The 20,082-nt window shown below is 43.0% G+C and overlaps 1 protein-coding gene across 5 annotated transcripts; it reads left to right on the forward strand.

Annotated features, from left to right (window-relative positions):
* The first annotated feature begins 7,170 nt into the window (after positions 1–7,170).
* Positions 7,171–18,297, forward strand: LOC147451463 (peroxidase 3-like). Of its 5 annotated transcripts, none has more exons than XM_086520935.1 (4): positions 7,171–7,408; positions 17,287–17,478; positions 17,706–17,873; positions 17,971–18,297. In XM_086520935.1, the coding sequence occupies exons 1-4, from the start codon at positions 7,235–7,237 to the stop codon at positions 18,046–18,048; spliced, it is 612 nt and encodes a 203-aa protein (XP_086377061.1). In that variant the 5' UTR covers positions 7,171–7,234; the 3' UTR covers positions 18,049–18,297. The 5 variants fall into 5 exon arrangements, with proteins under 5 accessions (XP_086377061.1, XP_086377063.1, XP_086377062.1 ...); XM_086520937.1 differs by having other exon boundaries at positions 17,774–17,873; XM_086520936.1 differs by having other exon boundaries at positions 17,774–18,297.
* Positions 18,298–20,082: the final 1,785 nt, after the last annotated feature.

Raw genomic sequence — 20,082 nt, forward strand, 5'->3', positions numbered from 1 at the left:
AGATACTATGGTCCTTTCCAAATCTTGAAGCCCATCAATGAGATGGCTTATCAACTCAAGTTGCCCAACCATTGGCTTATACACAATGCCTTTCATGTAAGCCTACTTAAGCCCTACAAAGGAGAGCCACCAACTGAACCAATTATTGAAGACCCTCCCGAAGTTGAAGACCAAGAAGAGGTGCAACAACCCGAAGCTGTCCTTCGGCATGAAGACAAGGTACTACGACATGGTAAGATAACCCGACGGTATCTTATTAAGTTAAAAAATTATCCTTTTGAAGATGCTAAATGGATGCAAGGAGTACAACTTAAGGATAGTATGAACCTTGTCAATGCTTACAATGCTACATTAGAGTAAGCAAATGTACAACTCTCTTTTAAATGACTCATGTTTTTGTCTTATAAGACTAATCCTCTTTTTAATTGTGCACAAATTTAAATAGTATGCATGCTTAGAATCATGTTTGTGATGACGACGTCTCTCAAACACCAAGTAGAATTTGTCACTCTGCTTTGGGAGAATGAAATGGAATAAAGAGCAGACATGCTTGCGGCAGCTATGTCTCCCAAGCACCAAATGGATTAGTCATCCATCTTGGAAAGATGTCGTAGGGTAAAAAAGGGATCCTCTACCCGCTAAGTACGATTGACTAATGACTAAGGCTTTATCTCTTCTACCTCATAGTCGAGGACGACTATGATTTCAAGAGAGAGGTAATGTCATAAAATCTAATATCTAACCAACCCAAATGATTTTCTCATATTAAATTGATCACTTAATGTGGGAGAATAAATGGGAACAAGTGTTAAGATATAGATATGTGCTTATAGATCTATCTCAACACGGGGCCAATAGTAAAGGGGCCCAAATGGGAGATGGTCTATCAAGAGCAAGGCTAACCAATGGAGCATAAGACCTTAGGGTTAGCTTCATTGAAGACCTCCAATAATGTGTGTAAAAGTCCTTTGACCTTAGGTAAGCTAGGGCTGAGCTTGAGGTGGGAACCCGGCCCAAGCTCGAGGTGCTTGTCGTGCTTGAGGTGCTTGTCTTGCTTGAGGTTCTTGTCATGCTTGAGGTGCTTGATTAAGATGCTTGAGGTGCTTGACTGGCTCCATGCTTGAGGTGCTTGAATTGGTGCATGATTAAGGTGCCTTGAGAAGCTTGCCTGAGATGCTTGTGGGAACACCCCCTACTTCAAGTGCTTAGTCATGCTTGATGACTAAGGGGCTTCCTCATCCAAAGTCAAAAATATCCCTACAAGGAGGGGGGCGAGCCTACAAGGGGGGGGGGGGGGGGGGGGGATGAGAGAGAACACACACACACACACACAAACACACACACACACACACAAGGGAAGCCCCAGCTTGAAGAGGCAGCAAGGACACTTGTCAAGTTCCTCCCCATGTTGCCCTCATGGTGTGCCTGAAGCCTATTGGTTGGCCACCCAAGGGGTCCAATGATAATTTAGGATATTTAATTAATTGATTTTGCATTTATCAAGTCCTCTCTCTCAAAGGGGAAAGGGGGACACTTGTCCCAAGGCTACCCATGTTGCTTGTAATGGCTCCTGCTTGTGATTGGCTAGGCCTGGAGGGGTCCAATGAGCTTCAAGCATGAGCTACAAGGGGGGGTCGACCCAAGCAAGCTAGGGGGGTGCTTAGGGGGTATACTCACCCACACACACTCACAAACACTCTCATTGTGTACTATGCAAAGTGCAAGAGCTCCCTCTCCTTCTCCAAGCAAGTAGAGGTTGAGAGCCTACACCAACACTCTTGGCTATGGAGTGCAAATCCATCCAAGAGCCATGCTTCAATGCTTGAGCTTGCCATCTATTTCTTCTTTATTACTATGCTATTATGTATGCTAGCACAAGAGTTATGATAAGTGAGGAACTAGCTCTTTCTCGTATGAAATGTTTCTTCTTCCTCTTCCCTACCCTCATTCCCTGCTAGCTCTCTCCACCTTCGAAGGTGTTTGAGGTCTTGGGACTGAGACTTGGTATAGTTAAAGCTTTCTTCAAGTTTAGGTTATGCTATGATGGTGATGCATGAAGCTTTCCATCTTCATTGATTCACCTAGGTCACAAGGAACACAAAGAATGTATTGTAACAAGTCTCTCTTTATGGGAGAAATCATAATACAAATGCCTATTGGAGGGGGGACCGGCTCCACATAGATCCGGTCCTCAACTGTTGTCATGTTCTCTAAATTCTCTCTCTTGCAAAAGTATTGTCCATGCCAAGTTAACTAATTGCTATAATTATGTTGCTATCTTCAATTATGTCTACCCGCTATGCTCACAAAATCATTTCTTGAAAGTACTCTCATTAAATTCCGCTACTCTCAAATTGAATAGGCAAATTCCATTACACATTATCTCTCAAGATGGTACCGTATGGATCCATCAAGGTTGGAAGCAATAAAAGCATGGCCTAATCCAAGGAATCTACATGAGCTAAGAAGATTTATTGGTATGTGTGCATAATATAAACACTTCATAGCAAAACTTTCTCAAATAGCAGGACCATTATATGACTTAACAAAGAAGAATGTTAAGTATTTATAGACTTCTAAGGAGCAAAATGCTTTTGACAAGCTCAAAGAGAAGCTTACCTCCCAACTAGTCTTTATGCTTCTGGATCTCTCAAAGCCATTTGAGGTCTATTGCCTTGGAGCAGTTTTGCTTCAAGAAGGGCATGCCATAGCATATGAGTGTCGAAGGCTCAATGCCGATGAATGGGTCTTGGGCATATACACAAAAGAGCTTTTAGCTGTTCGAAGCACTATCTCTTGGGGGATCCATTCATCCGACGAATGGATCACAAAGCCTCAAGAACTTCATTCAAGCTCTCCGACAAACAAATGAGGTGGAAAATTTTTCTTTCACAATTTAAATTTCATATTGCTCACATTGCTTGCAAGCACAATCAAGTGTTCGATGCACTTTCACAACGGCCAAGGGTAAATTTGGTGTCTATAGCAACTCACAATGATCAATCTTTTATGATAGATGAGTATGCTATTGACCGAGACTTTAAGTACGTAACTACAGCCTTTGCATTAGGGAAGGAAAAAAAGAACCATTCACCTTGGAGGATGGTTATCTTCCAAACGGAAATAGGCTATGTGTTACTCACTCATACAATAAAAAAATCATATATGAATCCCATGCTTCTCATTATGCGGGGTAAAGAGGATTCCATAATCTACTCTTCGAGGAGTAGAAATGTATTTCTGTTGGTCTACCATGAAAAGTAACCATACAAGAGTATATTACGAAATGTGTGGTATACCAAAAATTGAAATTTGATCGAGGGATGGATTGTTTCAATCGACAGGCTTAGCAAGAAAACTCACTCTATGCCTGTTAAGGCACATCAAACGGCAACCCTCTTTAGATCTCAAATTTTCAAGTACAAGGATTGCCAGCATCCATAGTGCTAGACAAAGATCCTAGAATGACGATAATTTTTAGAAGGGTCTCTTTGAGAATATTATCCACAAATGGATGACCAAAGTGAAATAACTAATATAACAATACTTGAATCAACTAAAAGCCTATGTCATGGAAGTAGATCCATGTTCTCAATGAGAGAAGTACCTACCTCTTATCGTACAATGACATTGTACATACTTCTATGGGGAAAGCACCTTTCGGGGTTAAAGAGGGAAGATCCAAAAGTCCCTTACTACTTAAAGTATATGACTCAGATCTTCACTGCTTATGAATATAGCCGAGACTTACAAGAATCTTTTCCAAAGATTAAAAAGGTTATATCCATCTCACAGCAAAGGCAAAAAGGGTTGCTGCTAATAAGCACAGAAGAGCCTTAGCCTTTAAGAAAAATGATTGGGTCTTGCTAAAGTCTTGCTAAATAGTATTTCTCAAGGCATACTACGGGCAAGACTGATCGAGCCACCAAGAGTATTATGCTAAACTAGCAAAAAGATACTATGGTCCTTTCTTTTAAAATTCTTAAGCCAATCAATGAAATGGCTTATTAGTTAAAGTTTCCCAACCATTGGATCATTCAAAATGCTAACCATGTGAGCTTACTCAAGCCTTACAAAGGAGACCCACCAAAAGAACCAATAATGGAGGACCCGCCAGAGATCAAAGATCAAGAAGAGGTGTTGCAGCCCAAATCGATTCTTCGACATGAAGACAAGGTACTAAGAAACGGTAATGTTATTCAATGATATCTTGTTAAGTTTAAGGATTATCCTTTTAAAGATGCTAGTGGGATGCAAGGAACCTAGCTTAAGGATTCTATGAACCTTGTCAATGCTTATAATGCTACACTAGAGTAAGCAAATGAAAATGCATTTTAAATGAACAATGTTTTTGTCTTATAAGACTCATTCTCTTTCTTTTATTGTGCACAAAATTTAAGAAGTATGCATGCTTAGGATCATGTTTGTGGTGACGACGTCTCGCAAACACCAAGTAGAACTTGTCACTCTACTTTGGAAGTATGGCATGGACTAAAGAGTAGACATGTTTGCAGAAGCTAAGTCTCTTAAACACCAAATGGATTAGTCATCCATTCTGGAATGATGTCGTAGGGTAAAAAGGGATCCTCTACCTGTTAAGAAACATGGACTAATGACTAGGCTTTATCTTCTCTACCTCATAGTCGAGGACGGCTATGATTTCAAGAGAGAGCTAATGTCATAAAATATAGTATCTAACTTTATCAAATGATTTTCTCATATTAAACTGATCATTTATTATGGGAAGATAAAAGGGAAACACGAGTTAGGATATAGATATGTGCTTCTAAACCTATCTCAACAGGGGACCAAAAGGAGAAATGGTTGCTGTCACCATATACATGTGGTAGTGATGTGTGTGAACACACTAGGACCGCCGGGGCATTTTTTCCCTCTTTAGGAGGTTTACTTCCCCAAGCATCGTATATACGCCCATCACTCTAGGGCTATCTATCTTTCTAATGCACACTAAGTAATACACTCTCTATTGTGTGCCTTGAGTTTCCTTCGTCTCCCAAGCTGTGTGTGTTTCGCTGCAACCCTAATTCCAACAATTGGTATCAGAGCAGGTTGCGTCCTCCCGGGCTTAGTCGCCAGCTGCTCCAACACACGCCTGCTCACTTTCTCTAATTTCAGTGAGCTTTGGTGAGCGTTCGTAGGCCGACAAATATTTCGGGAGGCTCATAGAGCTCGGTCTACTCAGATTTTTGATTTGGGCTCATTTCGGCCTCCATTTCCACTACAGGTAGTACTGCACAGGCTATTTCGTCATTTTGTGCAGAATTTTTGTCAGTGCCGTTTTCTGCATAATAGGTGCCTTATAGTCTTCTACGGTTTGTGCTATATAGCACGCGTTGTTCCCGCTCCGTTTCTCCTATTTTTGGGCAGTTTTCACATCCGGTGCAGTATTTACCATGGCTGACAACAACAACACAGATGTGTTCAAGATGTTTGCTGCTGAGGACAGGTTGTATGGGGACAACTACCCTATGTGGGCTTATATGATGCAACATGTTCTTGTGTCAAAGGGCGTCTGGAACATTGTGCAGGGCATTGATGTACGTCCTGGTTCTGAGGATGTAGGCAATGTTGAGGATGTTGCAAGTCTTGCTGCAAGGATTACTGATGTTAGAATTGTTTTGCCTACAACAGAACAAGCTCGTTGGGATGTAAAAGATGCGCAAGCTCATGCATTGATTGCGTTGTCTGTGAAGCGCACCATTGTTCCTCACATCTGTTCAACAAAATCTGCAAAACAGGCTTGGGATATTCTAGCAGGTCTTTATGCAAGCCGCAATGAGGCTAAAATTGCTTTGCTGTGTAAAGAGCTGGAGTGGAAGATTATGCATGAGGAAAATGATATGGACACTTTTCTTGATAGTATCAAGGATATCAATGAGTAGCTTATTTCTACAGGTGAAGTCATTTCAGACAGTTTCCTTCTGAACAAAATCTTCCACAAACACTACATCCCGTGAAACCAGAATACGCTTTGTTTGCGGATGATATAACCTGTAACCTTTGCTTTCAACACTATAACCAACAAAAATACATTTGACAGCTTTATCATCCAATTTTCTGCACTGCACTTGTGGAACCAAAGCATATGCCCAACAGCCAAAAACACACATGTGCTCAATAGAAGGCTTTTTATCATGCCATGCTTCATATGGAGTAATAGACTGCAAAGCTTTCATAGGACACTTGTTAAGTACATAAGTGGCACACATGATGGCCTCAAGCCTCAGCCAAAAAGAATGCGGCAAAGCTTGACTTTTGACCATACATCGTGCCATTTTCGTCAGTGACCTGTTTTTCCTCTCAGCAACACCATTTTGCTGAGGTGTATAAGGCACTGTACATTGGTGTTTTATCCCACGACTAGCCAGAAATGCATTAAATTCATGAGACATATACTCCCCCCCCTCGATCGGAACGGAGGGTGCCCATAGTACATTCGCTGTGTATGCATTGTTGCTCTTGCTCCTCTTCTACTTGGTGCCTTGGGAAGGGGGCTAGTTCTCTTTGGCAAAGCTTGTGCAAGAGCAAGCAAGAAATCTAATATCTGCGAATTAATGTATAGAGCACGCTTGATTAGAGGACTTAGTGTTCAATGAATGTGTGAGGGTATGCACCGTGGATGTGTGTGTGTGAGAGAGAGAGCATTGAGAGAGTAGCTAAAACTCTTTTCTCTTGGTGGCTAAACCTTTCGCCTTATAAAATCACTAATACGGTCGGCCGCCTTCGTCGGCCTCTCTCTCTTTCTCTCTCCCTCTTTTGGAATCTAGCCTTCATCTCGCAGCTTGCACCATGCGTAAAGGAGACTCGCCTCCGCCATATTATGTTAAGTAGATAGCTTTCCACGAAACAAAAAAGTGCAAGTTACTTGCCCTTCTCTTCTCTCCCTCTCTACCTAGGGGTTTGAAGTTGAAGCCTAAAGGTGGGGTGACCTGGGGTCCTTTGGAGGCCCTCTAACCCACTGAGAATTGGTTGCACCAACTTTCATCTGTTGCGTTCGGCAGCGTGAGCCTAGCCTTATTTGCGAATGTTTGCGAAGTATGGGAACAATAAAATGGTCTATGTTTAGAACACACTAAAAGTGAGCGATATGTATTTTATGGTCGTGTCTTTTTCCCATAAATTTCTCAAATGACCGTCATGTGTGGGAAAGTAGCACAACTGCTGAGACACAAGAAGAAGAAGACGAAGACGAAGCGGAGAAGGGCAGCCAGCCATGCAGGTGGCCAGCAAGCGCATGCAGATTGAGAAAGCGCTGAGGAGCATAAGCCTCGGCATCCTCCTTTGTCTCTTCGCAAGCTGTAGCTCCACTTACCAATCCTTGGCTGCCAACGACAATGTGGTCTCCCCTTCCACTCTCCGCATGAGCATGCATGACTGCTTCATTCAGGTATGCTTCTCCTCCTTTGCGCTAATTATTTGCATCCTCCTTTCTAGACAAGTTTTAGCCTGTTTTCTTCTTGTTGGATGATGCACCCTTCCTCACTGCTTTCCATATGCTTAAGATCATGATCCTCCACTCTGGAGATTCTGTCCCGTACCTAGCTAGGTGCCTTTAGGGGGCAGAAGACCCTCTTGGTAATCCCCTGCCCCACAACTACACCTAGCTAGGTATGCGGTGCCCCCCTCAGACCGGCCCATACACATTACTTGTGCTGCTAGAAGCACGTTCCATCTTGTAGGCAGACCTAGACTGCTGTGCCTGAGTCCTCCACGCACATTGGATTCTGTGCTCTGTGGTGTCCTTGCCAGCTGGCAAGGGTGGGAGGTCTCTCAATTGAGAGTCAATGACCCGTTGTGGCGTGTTAAGGACGAGATGGGCTTGGCAGAAACCCTCTGCAGAGCAGCTACCACGGGCTCGAATGTAACAAGTCTGTTGGTTACGTGACACAACCACGTGACACAACCAGAGAGCAATGCCCGTGTCAAAGTCTGCAACACACTTCCATTGCTCCTCACAGAAACTCATGATGATGTGGTAAGGTCACAATATGGGAATTTCTTCCTTGCCCTTGAACCGCAAGTGTGACCTAGCTAGGTATGTTGTCTTCCATGTTCATCACCCATTAATGATTTAAATGATTTGTCTTTGCTTGGCTTCAATGAGCTATGTTTCTTGACTGTTGTGTATGTACATGCATGTAGAAAATGAAATGATATTTTAACATCAAAGTGACCTATGAGTGAATCTGATACAATGTTTGTGTAAAAGACTGAAAACTGAAAAATTGAAACTGAACTGAGCTAAAGTGAAATGGGATGAAATGAAATGAAATGAAAGGCTGAGATACTGGAATCAAGATCCTATCCTATGATATCCAGCATCGGTCTTTGGCGGAGCTCATCAATGTCCTCAGTGAGTACTTCGACTAGGCATCTCCCATGTTGTGCCAAAATAGTATAGACCCTCTGGTGCAGCTCCCATTGATGTGTCGATGACCCTCGCAATCGTGGGCGTCTTGATTTCCCCAGCTCAGTGGCTCTCTCAGTCAGTGCACCTCTGGTACAAGTGGACTCTGAAGTCTGCTGTGATGCCTGCTCATCTGAAGGTCGCGCATGTAGTCTAAAAAAATCAGTGATCTCCCTCTGAGTGTCTCCTACTCTCTGGTCTCCTCAAGAGGCTCTCCCTATGTCTGCGTAACTCCAATAAAAATAGCCCAAGGCATCATTGATCTTGATATCTCATAGCTTTGGCCAGTGGTCCAAAACCCTCTCTGAATAGGCAGTGGAAACGGCCTCGTATCTCATGGGCAGTGACAGATGCGATGTAACTCTGTCTTTGGCTCTATGTGGCATAGCTGACAAATCCTAGCCTCTGCTGGTACTCCTCTAAATCTACTAGTTTCAATCTCTGACTGATGTGACGATGTGCGCATCTGTCCAATAGCACATCGTAATCCATGGGATGGATGAGTGTCCATTTAGGTGTGTCTGATCACAAAACCATCCTCTATAAGCTCAAGGAGATGCTCTCTGTAGAAAGCCATCTTCGTGCCAAACACACGTATAGGCTGTATCCATGTCCTCTTAGTGTCCAACTGAATCAAGTCCTGTCTAATGAGCTGAGTGATCTCGGTCCTTGTGAGAGACAAGGAGGGTGCATCCAGTGAATCCTGGAAAGGAGGCAGTCTATCCATGTCAAAACCATGCAGTTTGAACCAAGCTGTCATCTGTGCATACCAAGAGTCTCCCTGTGAGGCAAGCCGTTGAGAAGACTCCAAAGCTAGATGGGCATATCTGTCTCTGGGAAGATCCCAGATATTGTGCATGAAAGAAACGGATCTGGCGAGTGCTTCGATGACCAATGGTGGAGCAGCGAGCTCTGCACGGATAATCTCATGTGGTATAGAGGGCTTGGCCCTAATCATCTGAGAAATCATAGACGCCAGAGGCCTCTCCATGCACTTCCATCCATCAATACTACCAGCCCGGCTATGGTGGTCCATTGATGGCCCCCAAATCTACACCCGATAAAGCATAGCTGATGTGATCAAAGTATCAAAAAGCCATAGTTTCGTTCGAGGTTCCTGAAACTGAACCTGCGAACACATCCTCTCCATCTTCCCTAAAGTTGCATACGCTCTTGTTAGCCTAGTCTCTACTGCTCTCCTCAAAGAAAACACTGGGCCACTAAAGACCACACCAAGGTAAATGTATGCATCTCTATACTCCACCGTCTCCTGACCATATGCAAAGGGAGGTGCAGATCGCCTGACCCAGTGTGGTGTGGTGTTGAACTGTAACAAACTTGGACACCCCAAGTCTAGATTGTGTCGCGACACAATAGAGATTCACTTCAAAACACTTCATAATTCAAGAGTTGACACGGCCCGACGTAGTTTCGTGCCAAGAGAGATTGGCCCCAAAGAGTGGCGTCCCTTTCGGTATTTCTTTTTATATTAATCTTTGAGCAAAGTACAACTCCCGCGGGTGCTCGCTCTCAGACTCTGCATCTAGATGCTTTGAGAAGTGAGACCCCCTTGGGTTTATTTATTTTATAAGGGATGCCAAAAGTAGAGCCCCAAAAGCATGTAAACTCAAAAGCTTCCCAAAAACCAGCCAGCGCTTCTGGCGAAAATCCGTACAGTAATGCCACGCCAGCAGCGTGAATCGCGGACGTCCGTACAGCTTGCTGTCAACGCGTTTTGCGACGTTCGTACAATCAGCTGTCAGTGCATTTTGCGGCTCCGTAGTGCCTGCCTGCCACGTCAGTGTCCGCCTGTCTGCCACATCACAGTGCCACGTCATCAGCCTGTCGGGCGGTAGGACATGCCACGTCACCACTTTGTGACATGAACACCATAACCTTGGTCTTGCCAAGGTTCACCAATAAGCCGCTATCACTAGCAAATGTGTGCAATGTATCCAAATGTCGCTGCATTTGTAACAAACTTGGACACTCCAAGTTAAGAATCAACCGCGACAGCACCAAATAACCACTTCAAAACAATTCACAGATCACAATAGATTTGCACTGGCCCGGCGGAGTTCCGTGCCTAGAGATATTGGCCCCAAAGACTGGCGCCCCTTTCGGTATTTCTTTTTGTATTAATCAATCATCAAAGTACAAGAGAGCGGTTAGGGTTTCACTCTTAGACTCTGCGTCCAGATGCCCTGAGAAGTGAGGCCCTCACCACTAATTTAAAGGTTACAAGGGATGCCCAAAAGCAGAGCCCCAAAAGCTTTTAAAATCAAAAGCATCAGTTCTCTCTCTCTCTTAGAGAGTCTTTTCTCTTTTTTTTTTTAATAAAAAAAAGCAAAAGCAAAATTCGCGTCGCTCATCATTTTCCCAAAAAAAAAAAATTTTTTTATTTTTTTTTTATTTTTAATAATCCGCCTCCGCGATTTCCGGAATTTAGGGTTTTTGGCAAAAACTAGGGTTTGCAGGAATTTTAGGGTTTCTGGCAGAAATTAGGGTTTTTGCTGTCCGCCATGTCATCACTTTGTGACAGCATTCCCTTTGGTGAATTTGAGATCAACACAATATCATCTGCATATAGTAGCAATGAGAGCCAGATCCTTGCTAACTGTGCTTCTCTGTCACCTCTCTTCTCAATGTATTCTGAAACCTCATCCACATAAATACCAAATAAAGTAGGGGGGAGTGGACAACCCTGTTTCACCCCAATAGTCTTGTACAGGACCATGATCCCCCAAATCAGCTCTGTGGGTACGGGGGGCGGGGGAGTTATGGAAGGCCGGAATTGGCCTATGAGATAAATCCATGTACACTGATCCAGTATCCTCTGGTATCCCCAAAAGAGATGAACTTTAAAAAAAAAATCCTAAACTACTACTAGCTAGGAAAGCTAAGAGCTGGAGCTGTAGCGAGCTACAGTCATGATGAGATAAAGTGGGGTTGGATGGAGCTCTATAACTAGTGGCAGTGCATGTAGAAGAGGAAGAAGAAGAGAATTTTAACATCGTAGGAATCTATCCCAAGAGATCTCAAAGATCTATCCGACGAGAGTTGAACTCAAGACCTGGAGAGAGAGAGAGAGAGAGAGAGAGAGAGAGAGAGAGAGAGAGAGAGAGAGAGAGAGAGAGAGAGAGAGAGAACTATCCATCTTAATGTGCTAATCACATGTCTCGACTGTTGAGTCTCCCCTTACAAAATGAAGGAGTACGAGCGGAAGTGCGACGCGAGAGAGAGTGCGAGAAGAAGAGCACGACGATATGGTGAACTCGCTCTACTGTAATGTGTAGAGCATAGTGAGTTCTTATTAGGTTTTTACAAAAGAACATGTGTACATACCTGGCGGCCCGCCCACTTACCTGGGCGACCACATTGGGCTTTATACCCCAACAACCTCCCACTTAAAGTCCAATGTGGTACTTTAAGTGTGAGAGAAGCTACTATACAAGCTAATATACAAGAGATGTAGAGAAGTGATGTACTACCCTACACCTAACTGCTTGCGAAAATGCGCAAAGCCCTCTGAGGGAAGTCCTTTTGTAAGTAGATCAGCAAGATTTTCTGTGGTGTGAACTTTGACAAGCTGAAGTTGCTTATCCTCGAGCATTTCCCTTATGAAATGATACTTCACATCCACATGCTTTGTCTTTGAGTGATAAACTGGATTGCGAGCCAATTGTATAGCACTTTGACTATCACAATATAACACAGGCATCTCTTCTTTGATTCCGAAATGTGTTACTAGTCGATTAAGCCAAATTGATTCTTTGCATGCCTCTGATGCTGCAACATATTCAGCCTCTGTAGTAGACTGAGTAACACAATCTTGTAATCTAGAACGCCATGATACTGCTCCACCAGCCAATGTAAAGACATACCCTGACGTAGACCTTCGGTTGTCTAAGTCACTTGCATAATCTGAGTTTGTAAAACCCTTTACACTTAGCTCCTGACTCCCATAGCATATACGCATACTCTTTGTAGCTTTCAGGTATCTCAATATTCCTTTCACTGCCTCCCAATGTTTCTTGCCTGGGTTTGACATGTATCGACTTACTACTCCCACTGCAAATGCAATGTCTGGGCGAGTAGCAATCATTGCATACATCAAACTACCCACTGCAGACGCATATGGAATCTTATCCATTTCAGCCTGTTCTTCCTCAGACACAGGACAATCTTGTTTGCTAAGTTTCACATATGGTGGCAATGGAACACTCAATGCCTTTCCCTTCTCCATATTGAAACGTTGCAAAACCTTGTCAATATACTCTGTTTGAGATAACCAAATCAACTTCTTTGATCTGTCTCTCTCAATGCGCATACCAAGTATATGACTTGCCTCACCGATGTCTTTCATGTCAAACGATTTTGCCATCTTTGACTTCAAAGCTGAAATTTCTTCCAAGTGCTTGCCAGCAATCAACATGTCATCCACATACAAAATAAGGATCAGCCAACTACCATCCTTAGCCTTCTTTGTATATAGACAGTGATCGAACTCACTACGTTTGTAGCCTTGAGAAAGCATAAACTTGTGGAATTTATGGTACCATGCCCTCGGTGATTGTTTTAAGCCATAAAGACTCTTTAACTGGCATACCCAATCTTCCTTGCCTTTCTCAACAAACCCTTTTGGCTGCTGCATGTAAATTTCCACATCTAAATCACCATGCAAGAACGTTGTCTTGACATCCATTTGGTGCAACACCAAATCTAATATGGCAACCAATGCAAGAAAGCATCTCAATGTAGTCATCTTGACCACCGGAGAGAAGACTTCATCAAAGTCAATGCCTTGTTCTTGCTTAAAGCCCTTGGCAACAAGCCTTGCTTTGTACTTTGGCTGACTATCATGAGCAGTGATCTTATACCTGTAAACCCATTTACAAGGTAGAGCCTTTTTGCCCCGTGGTAATTTAACTAGCTTCCATGTCTGGTTTTTATGCAGAGCTGTCATCTCTGATTGCATGGCCAATTGCCAATTCCCGGAGTCCTTCATTTGCACTGCTTCCTTGTAACATGAAGGCTCATTGCAATCAGTCAACATGACATAGTTCATAGATGGAACAAACCTATCAGGAGGTCGCGTGATACGTCCAGATCTACGCACAATAGGTGGCTCAGGCTCAGCCACAACCTGTGGTTCCACTCTATCCTGTCCTTGCTCCTCTTGAGCCCTGACATTATGTCTTGCACGTGCAGGTCCATCTTCTTGGAAGACAATTCTTCTAATCTCCTCAACCCTCTCTGGTTTAGAATGATATTTGGATTCATTAAAGTGAACATCATTGCTGCGGACAACCTTTCTGGATTCGGGATCCCAAAGTCTGTACCCCATCTCACCAGAATTACCATAGCCTAGAAAGATGCACTTTCTACTCTTTGGCTTAAGTTTGTTCCTAAATTCCTTTGGAACGTGAGTATATGCCTCACAGCCAAAGACTCTGAGATGCTTGTATGAGGGCATTTTGCCTGACCATACCATCTCTAGCACTGAATCCTTATGCAAAAGCTTGCTAGGAGATCTATTTACAAGATGAACAGCTGTTGATACAGCTTCAGCCCAAAACCCATTTGGCAGCTGTGCATTAGACAACATACTTCTGACCTTCTCTTGTATGGTTCTATTCATCCTCTCAGCAACACCATTTTGAGGAGGATTGTAAGGAGCAGCAAGTTCACGTTTTATACCTTTTGACTCACAAAAGTCCTGAAAGGCCTTTGAAACATACTCTCCACCATTGTCAGTGCGTAAGCATTTAAGCTTCTTGCCACTCTGATTCTCCACAAGTGTCACAAACGTTTTGAAAACACTAAACGCTTCATCCTTGTGCTTGAGAAAGTAAACCCATACTTTCCTCGAGTAATCATCTATAAATGTTATAAAGTAAGAAGCTCCCCCTAGAGATAGGTTAGGCATAGGTCCACACAAATCACTATGAACAAGTGCCAACTGTGTATCTCTTCTACTGCTTCTATGCTTATGTGGCTGCTGTGTTTGCTTACCATACAGTCAATGTTCACAGAATTCAAAATCATTAAATGAAAAGCCAGGCAAATAACCAGAACGAGACAAGATTTCCATTCCCTTCTTGGACATATGTCCTAACCGGCTATGCCACAAAGAAACGTTCGTCTGCTCGGTTACATTGATTACATTTTTAGAGACATTTGATACATAAATCATGTAAAGTCCTCCAGAATTTACTCCATGTGCTACTGTCATAGAACCCTTGGATATCTTCCACATGTTCTGTCCAAAAGTGGTGACGTAGCCAGCATCATCAAGTAAACCTGTGCTGATCAAGCTCTTTGTAATTGCGGGAACATGTCTCACATTCTTCAGCGTGAAAGAAGAGCCATTCTGAAACTTCAATTGAACATCTCCAACACGATCTCACATGTCTGTCCATTGCCTAGCCGAACATGATCTTTAGTGGTCACATAAGAGGTAAACCACTCCTTGTTTGGAGACACATGAAGTGATGCCTCTGAGTCTATAATCCAGTCACTGAGTGCATTTCCATCAGATGCTGTAAGAAGAGCTGAGTCCATTGTATTCTTCAAGAAGTAGATGTCTCCTGACACTAGACTGTCATCCTCTGCAACAGTGTTTGTCACATTTATTTCTTGAATCTTCACTAAGGACTTGTTCTTCTCACCATGGTCTTCAGCTTTCTCTTTGCCTTTTTCTGCTTTCCATTCTCTGCAGTCTCTTTTCATGTGACCCTTCTTGCCACAATGGTAGCATTCTATGTCACTCTTGCCTTTAGCACTGTGGGACTTGCTACGAGACTGATTCCTCTTTCCACCTTTGTACTTTTCTTTGGTCCTTCCCCTGACAACTAAGGCTATTCCTTTGCCTTTGTCCATTGTCTTTCTATTGGTTTCTTCAGTAAGCAGACTTCCTTCTACACCTGCTATGTTCAAACCATCTGGAGGTGCAGAATTACTCAAAGCTGTGCGAAAAGTGTGCCAACTTTCCGGCAATGTGATCAACAGGAACATAGCTCTAACAGGTTCATCAAACTTGACACCTTGAGCTGACAACTGACTATAGATTGTGTTGAATTCATTCAGATGATTGGACATAGGTGTCCCTTCTTTCATCTTCAAGTCAACAAGCTTCTTAAGCCAGTATACCTGTGAAGCTGCACTATGCTGCTCATAAAGATCACTCAGCTTTAACCATGCTTGATAAGCCGACATCTCGTCTGCTACATTGAAGTAAACGCTTTCTGCCAAAGTCAGCATAATGGTAGAAAGTGCCAATTCATCCATTTCGCTCCATTCATCTTCGTCCATATCTTCTGGTTTTATCCCCTTGAGCTTTATAGGTTTTATCTGCTTCTTTTGTACCAACACGTGCCAAATCTGCTTCTTCCACAATGGGAAATTGGTTCCATCCAGCTTCTTGATATTGTAAAGAGCAGTGTCCTGTGATCCAGCCATAGCTACGCTTCACAGTAGTTTACTTTCCTGGGAAAAATTCGCCAGAGTTTCCCCTGTAAACTGACCTCTGAACCAATATCAACCTGTCAAATGAACCAAGAAAGCTTCAGATTCTGCATAAATTTCGGCAGAGTCTCCTTTGTAAAATGGCTCTGGTGTACTAAAAAATAGACCAAAAACAGCTCAAAAACACTGTCTCTCTGACACTGTAAGCTGCGGGTAAACCTGTCCTACACCTGTACTGTCTCTCACTGTCCTATAAGCATAGACTGCGACAATGCCTCAACGGCAGTAAAGCAAAGATGCAATCCCAAGTGTCTAACTCACAGTCAATACATCCTAGCTGTCTATCTAAGGGTGCTCGAGGGATCTCTCCAAGACCTGTATCACCGAAAGGATCTCAACATTCGAGAATCCCCCAGCTCAATAAAACCTCACTCGACCCTCAACAAAGGCTGCAGTAAATCTGACAGTACATAGACTTCCCACAAAGTCATACATCCACAAATTTCCCACTGTATGTTGTAACCGCTGCGGCGGTTGTTTGTTGCGTGACTCACAGCCAGCAAACCCTCAACAGACATACATCATCTCTGACAATACATCCCATGTGGAAGTACTTGCAATGTCAGGATGAAATCTGGAATATCAAGCAGCAAACACAAGCTACCTGATGAACTAGTGGATGTCGCCTACAGTCTGTGTAGATGCGCCCGTGTCGTATGTGACACGTCTCCAAGAACTGTGAGCCGTCCTTCGATGTGTAGACAGCCACAAATCAACACTCTGGGAGTGTCGATATCCTCAGCACTTGCAGTCGTAGGCCGAAAACCCCAAATTTGCAGAGTCGGATCTGCACCTGTCGAGACCACGTAGTCGAAAATGGCCTGCGTAGACCTTTGTCGAAGCCGAACGGTGGCCGAGATGACCTCAGAATGAAATTCTGAGCACACCTAGCCCTTCGGCCTTTCCCACAAGATTTGGGGCTGTGTCTTCGCCTGTCGAATTTCACTCCAATCTGAGCTGGTGACTCTAGCCTCCTGCAGTGCTGCCCCGAGCCTCGATCTGAGCTCTGATACCAGTTGAAGGAGTACGAGCGGAAGTGCGACGCGAGAGACAGTGCGAGAAGAAGAGCACGACGATATGGTGAACTTGCTCTATTATAATGTGTAGAGCATAGTGAGTTCTTATTAGGTTTTTACAAAAGAACATGTGTACATACCTGGCGGCCCGCCCACTTACCTGGGGGACCACATTGGGCTTTATACCCCAACACAAAATACAACGCATTCAGCACTTTCTACTTGATTTGACAAAGTCACATCTCTGCTTGAAAACCTCAATGTGTATGCATGTGATGAGCGTATACATGATCGTCTGAACCCTTGTAATGGCAGGGATGTGATGGCTCCATTTTGATCTCCTCGACCTCAGACAACAGTGCGGAGAGGGACTATATTGATAACGACATCCCCCAACAAGCTTTTGATACCATTGACGCAATCAAGAAAGCTCTCGAAGAATCTTGTCCAGGAGTTGTTTCTTGTGCAGACATAATGGCTCTTGCTACTCTTCAAGCTGTGCAATTTGTGAGTTCACTTCTCTGTCTTCTACCTGAATTGAATGTTGCCATTTCTTTTCACAGCCTGCAGTTGAAGGTTTTTGGTATTTTGGATTTTATAAAATCAGCATTCTGCCCTAGTTTTGAACATGTTAATTATAAAAAGAGAGAGAGAGAGAGAGAGAGAGAGAGAGAGAGAGAGAGAGAGAGAGAGAGAGAGAGATCTTAACATTCGTACCATTCTGAGCAATTCAGTGCAAAATTGGTATGGCTTCTGCACACTGGAATGCTCAATCCACTGAAGTCTCTCATGATTCTAACAGCTTGGAGGACCTTCTTGGCAAGTTGATTTGGGAAGGAGGGATAGCCGCACCTCTCTGGCAGCTAATGGAGCCGCCAATATACCGCGATCGAACTTGGATGGTGATCAACTTATCAGCCTTTTCAGTTCTAAAGGCCTTGATGTGGTGGACCTGGTTGCTCTAACAAGTGTGCTTCTATGGCAATGCCCCTTTTTCAGCAAAATTTTACCTTTAAAGTGATCATGCACACATACATGTGCACATACAATTGGATTTCCCAAGTGCAGACACTTTGATTTCCGTTTGAATGGCGGAGACCCATTCTACGATCAAGCATTTGCAGCACAATTAAAAGGCCAATGCCCATCAGGTAGCACGAATGTTGTACCCTTTGATCCTGCATCTCCTCGTGTCTTATTACCAGAATCTTCAAGTGAACAGGGGTTTGCTCTTGACTGATCAAACGTTGTTTGTCCATCCTCAAACAAAAGACCTGGTGAATCAGTTTGCGGGGTTGCAAAGCCGATTTTTTCAGCAATTCGCAACATCCGTTGTGAAGATGTTCTCCATCGGCGTCTTGACAGGGAGCCAGGGAGAAATACGACAAGTCTGCAGTGCAGTCAACTCTGTTTGATTACGCCACACACAGATGCACTTAAGATTCTTAAGCGTTATATGCATCATCACATTCTTTTATTGCATTGATCAACTCTATTACACAAAGCAGGTGGCAATGAAGATTCTGGCAAGCATTCCCTGCTGTTAAAGTACAAACATCCCTGCAAAGCTAAAAGGTAGTCTTGGAGAACAGAAAATTTAGCACCTATTACTGTAAAATTTGTTCAATCCTATGGATAAACTGGAGTATGAAAATGATGCCCTCTAATTCGACTGTTCAACGGCATGACTTGGTGATTGTTGCCCCTAAAAGAGATGATGGCTCGCCAAGTTTGCTTTGGTGCATAAAAGTGGAAGCCCTCAGAGGGTAAGTAAGCTTGAAAGCTTGAAATTCTACCGGCAGACTTGTTTCCAAAGAAAGTAAAGAGTTGTCTAACTCTTGAACAAATGTACCGCGTTCAAGAGTTTGTGATTACTAGTATCCCAAAAAATCTACATCAAGAAAGGGGTGTGTGTGTGTGTGTGTCTCTCTCTCTCTCTCTCTCTCTCTCTCTCTCTCTCTCTCTCTCTCTCTACACATTATATAAATAAATAAATAAATATATATATCAAGCAGTTAATAGACAAACTTGATTGGTGTCTCGATCCATAGCAACTGCAATCGCAATCTCTCTCTCTCTCTCTCCCTCTCTCCCCCTATATATATATATATATATATATATATATATATATATATATATATATATATATATATATATATATATATATATATATATATATATATATATATATATTCCCATATACTCTCTCTCTCTCTCTCTATCTCTCTCTCCCCTATTTTCAATATATTGAAGTCTTTGTGTAGTGTGTTTGAAATAGAACAATCGCTCTAGACCAAAGAGTGTTGTGCCTTTCGGCAAAAGGGTAGTCACTTTTGTGACTTTTACCAATATATTGAAGTCTTTGCGTTCTTATTCTAATAGTTGCTCACAAGTTCATTAGGAAAATTTTGGGATCTAGAGAGGGCCTTTTAAGAATTGAGGGTCGAAAGGTAACAACCAATCATCTTTTTAAGTCACAGTAATGGTGAAAGGTATTACTAAAAAGAGTTTAACAAGTGAGAAAATCACGAGGTGTGCCATGGGAAGTTAAACAAAGAGTTACATATAACCACAAAGAAAAAATATGTTTTTACCAGTGGTAGTCAAAGAAAAAAGTCTTGTGTACAATTGTGTGTGTGTAAAAGTAGATGAACTATTTGTAAAAAAAAAGTAGAATCATAGCGTAATTGCGACAGAGTTGTTACTTACGATTTTTTGATTGTAGAATCTGTATCTCTGATTGTAGAATCTGTAACAATTCTCCGTCACAATTACGGTATAATTACATTTTTACTTCGTTAGCGAAGTGGCAAATTTTCGCTTTTTGGCCCCTCAGCAGCCCACGTGGTTGCACCTCATCTCCCTGTAAAGCTCTAAAAAAAACAGCACCATCAAGCAAAACACAGTGGCTCGCGAAGTAAAAAGCTGCGCCGAGGCGCTGTAAAGCTCTAAAAAAAACAGCGCCGTCAAGCAAAAAACAGGGGCTAACGAAGTAAAAAGGAGCCTATTGCCTTCTCCTCTCCCAACTCACGGCAGGTTGACATCAGGAGCCTATTGCCTTCTCCTCTCCCAACTCACGGCGACTCTCGGCAAGACGAAGACCAGTGACCA

The sequence above is a fragment of the Adiantum capillus-veneris genome, chromosome 9 (genome assembly GCF_014529385.1).
Source record: "Adiantum capillus-veneris isolate H3 chromosome 9, ASM1452938v2, whole genome shotgun sequence".
Lineage (NCBI taxonomy): Eukaryota > Viridiplantae > Streptophyta > Polypodiopsida > Polypodiales > Pteridaceae > Adiantum > Adiantum capillus-veneris.

What these genes read in the sequence shown, in the direction of transcription:
- LOC147451463 (XM_086520935.1), top strand. Translation starts at nt 7,235, where the DNA reads ATGCAGGTGGCCAGCAAGCGCATGCAGATTGAGAAAGCGCTGAGGAGC. An exon ending in CTCTTCAAGCTGTGCAATTT is followed by an intron (nt 17,479 to 17,705) that starts GTGAGTTCACTT and finishes TGAGCAATTCAG; the next exon opens with TGCAAAATTGGTATGGCTTC. An exon ending in ACCGCGATCGAACTTGGATG is followed by an intron (nt 17,874 to 17,970) that starts GTGATCAACTTA and finishes CCCCTTTTTCAG; the next exon opens with CAAAATTTTACCTTTAAAGT.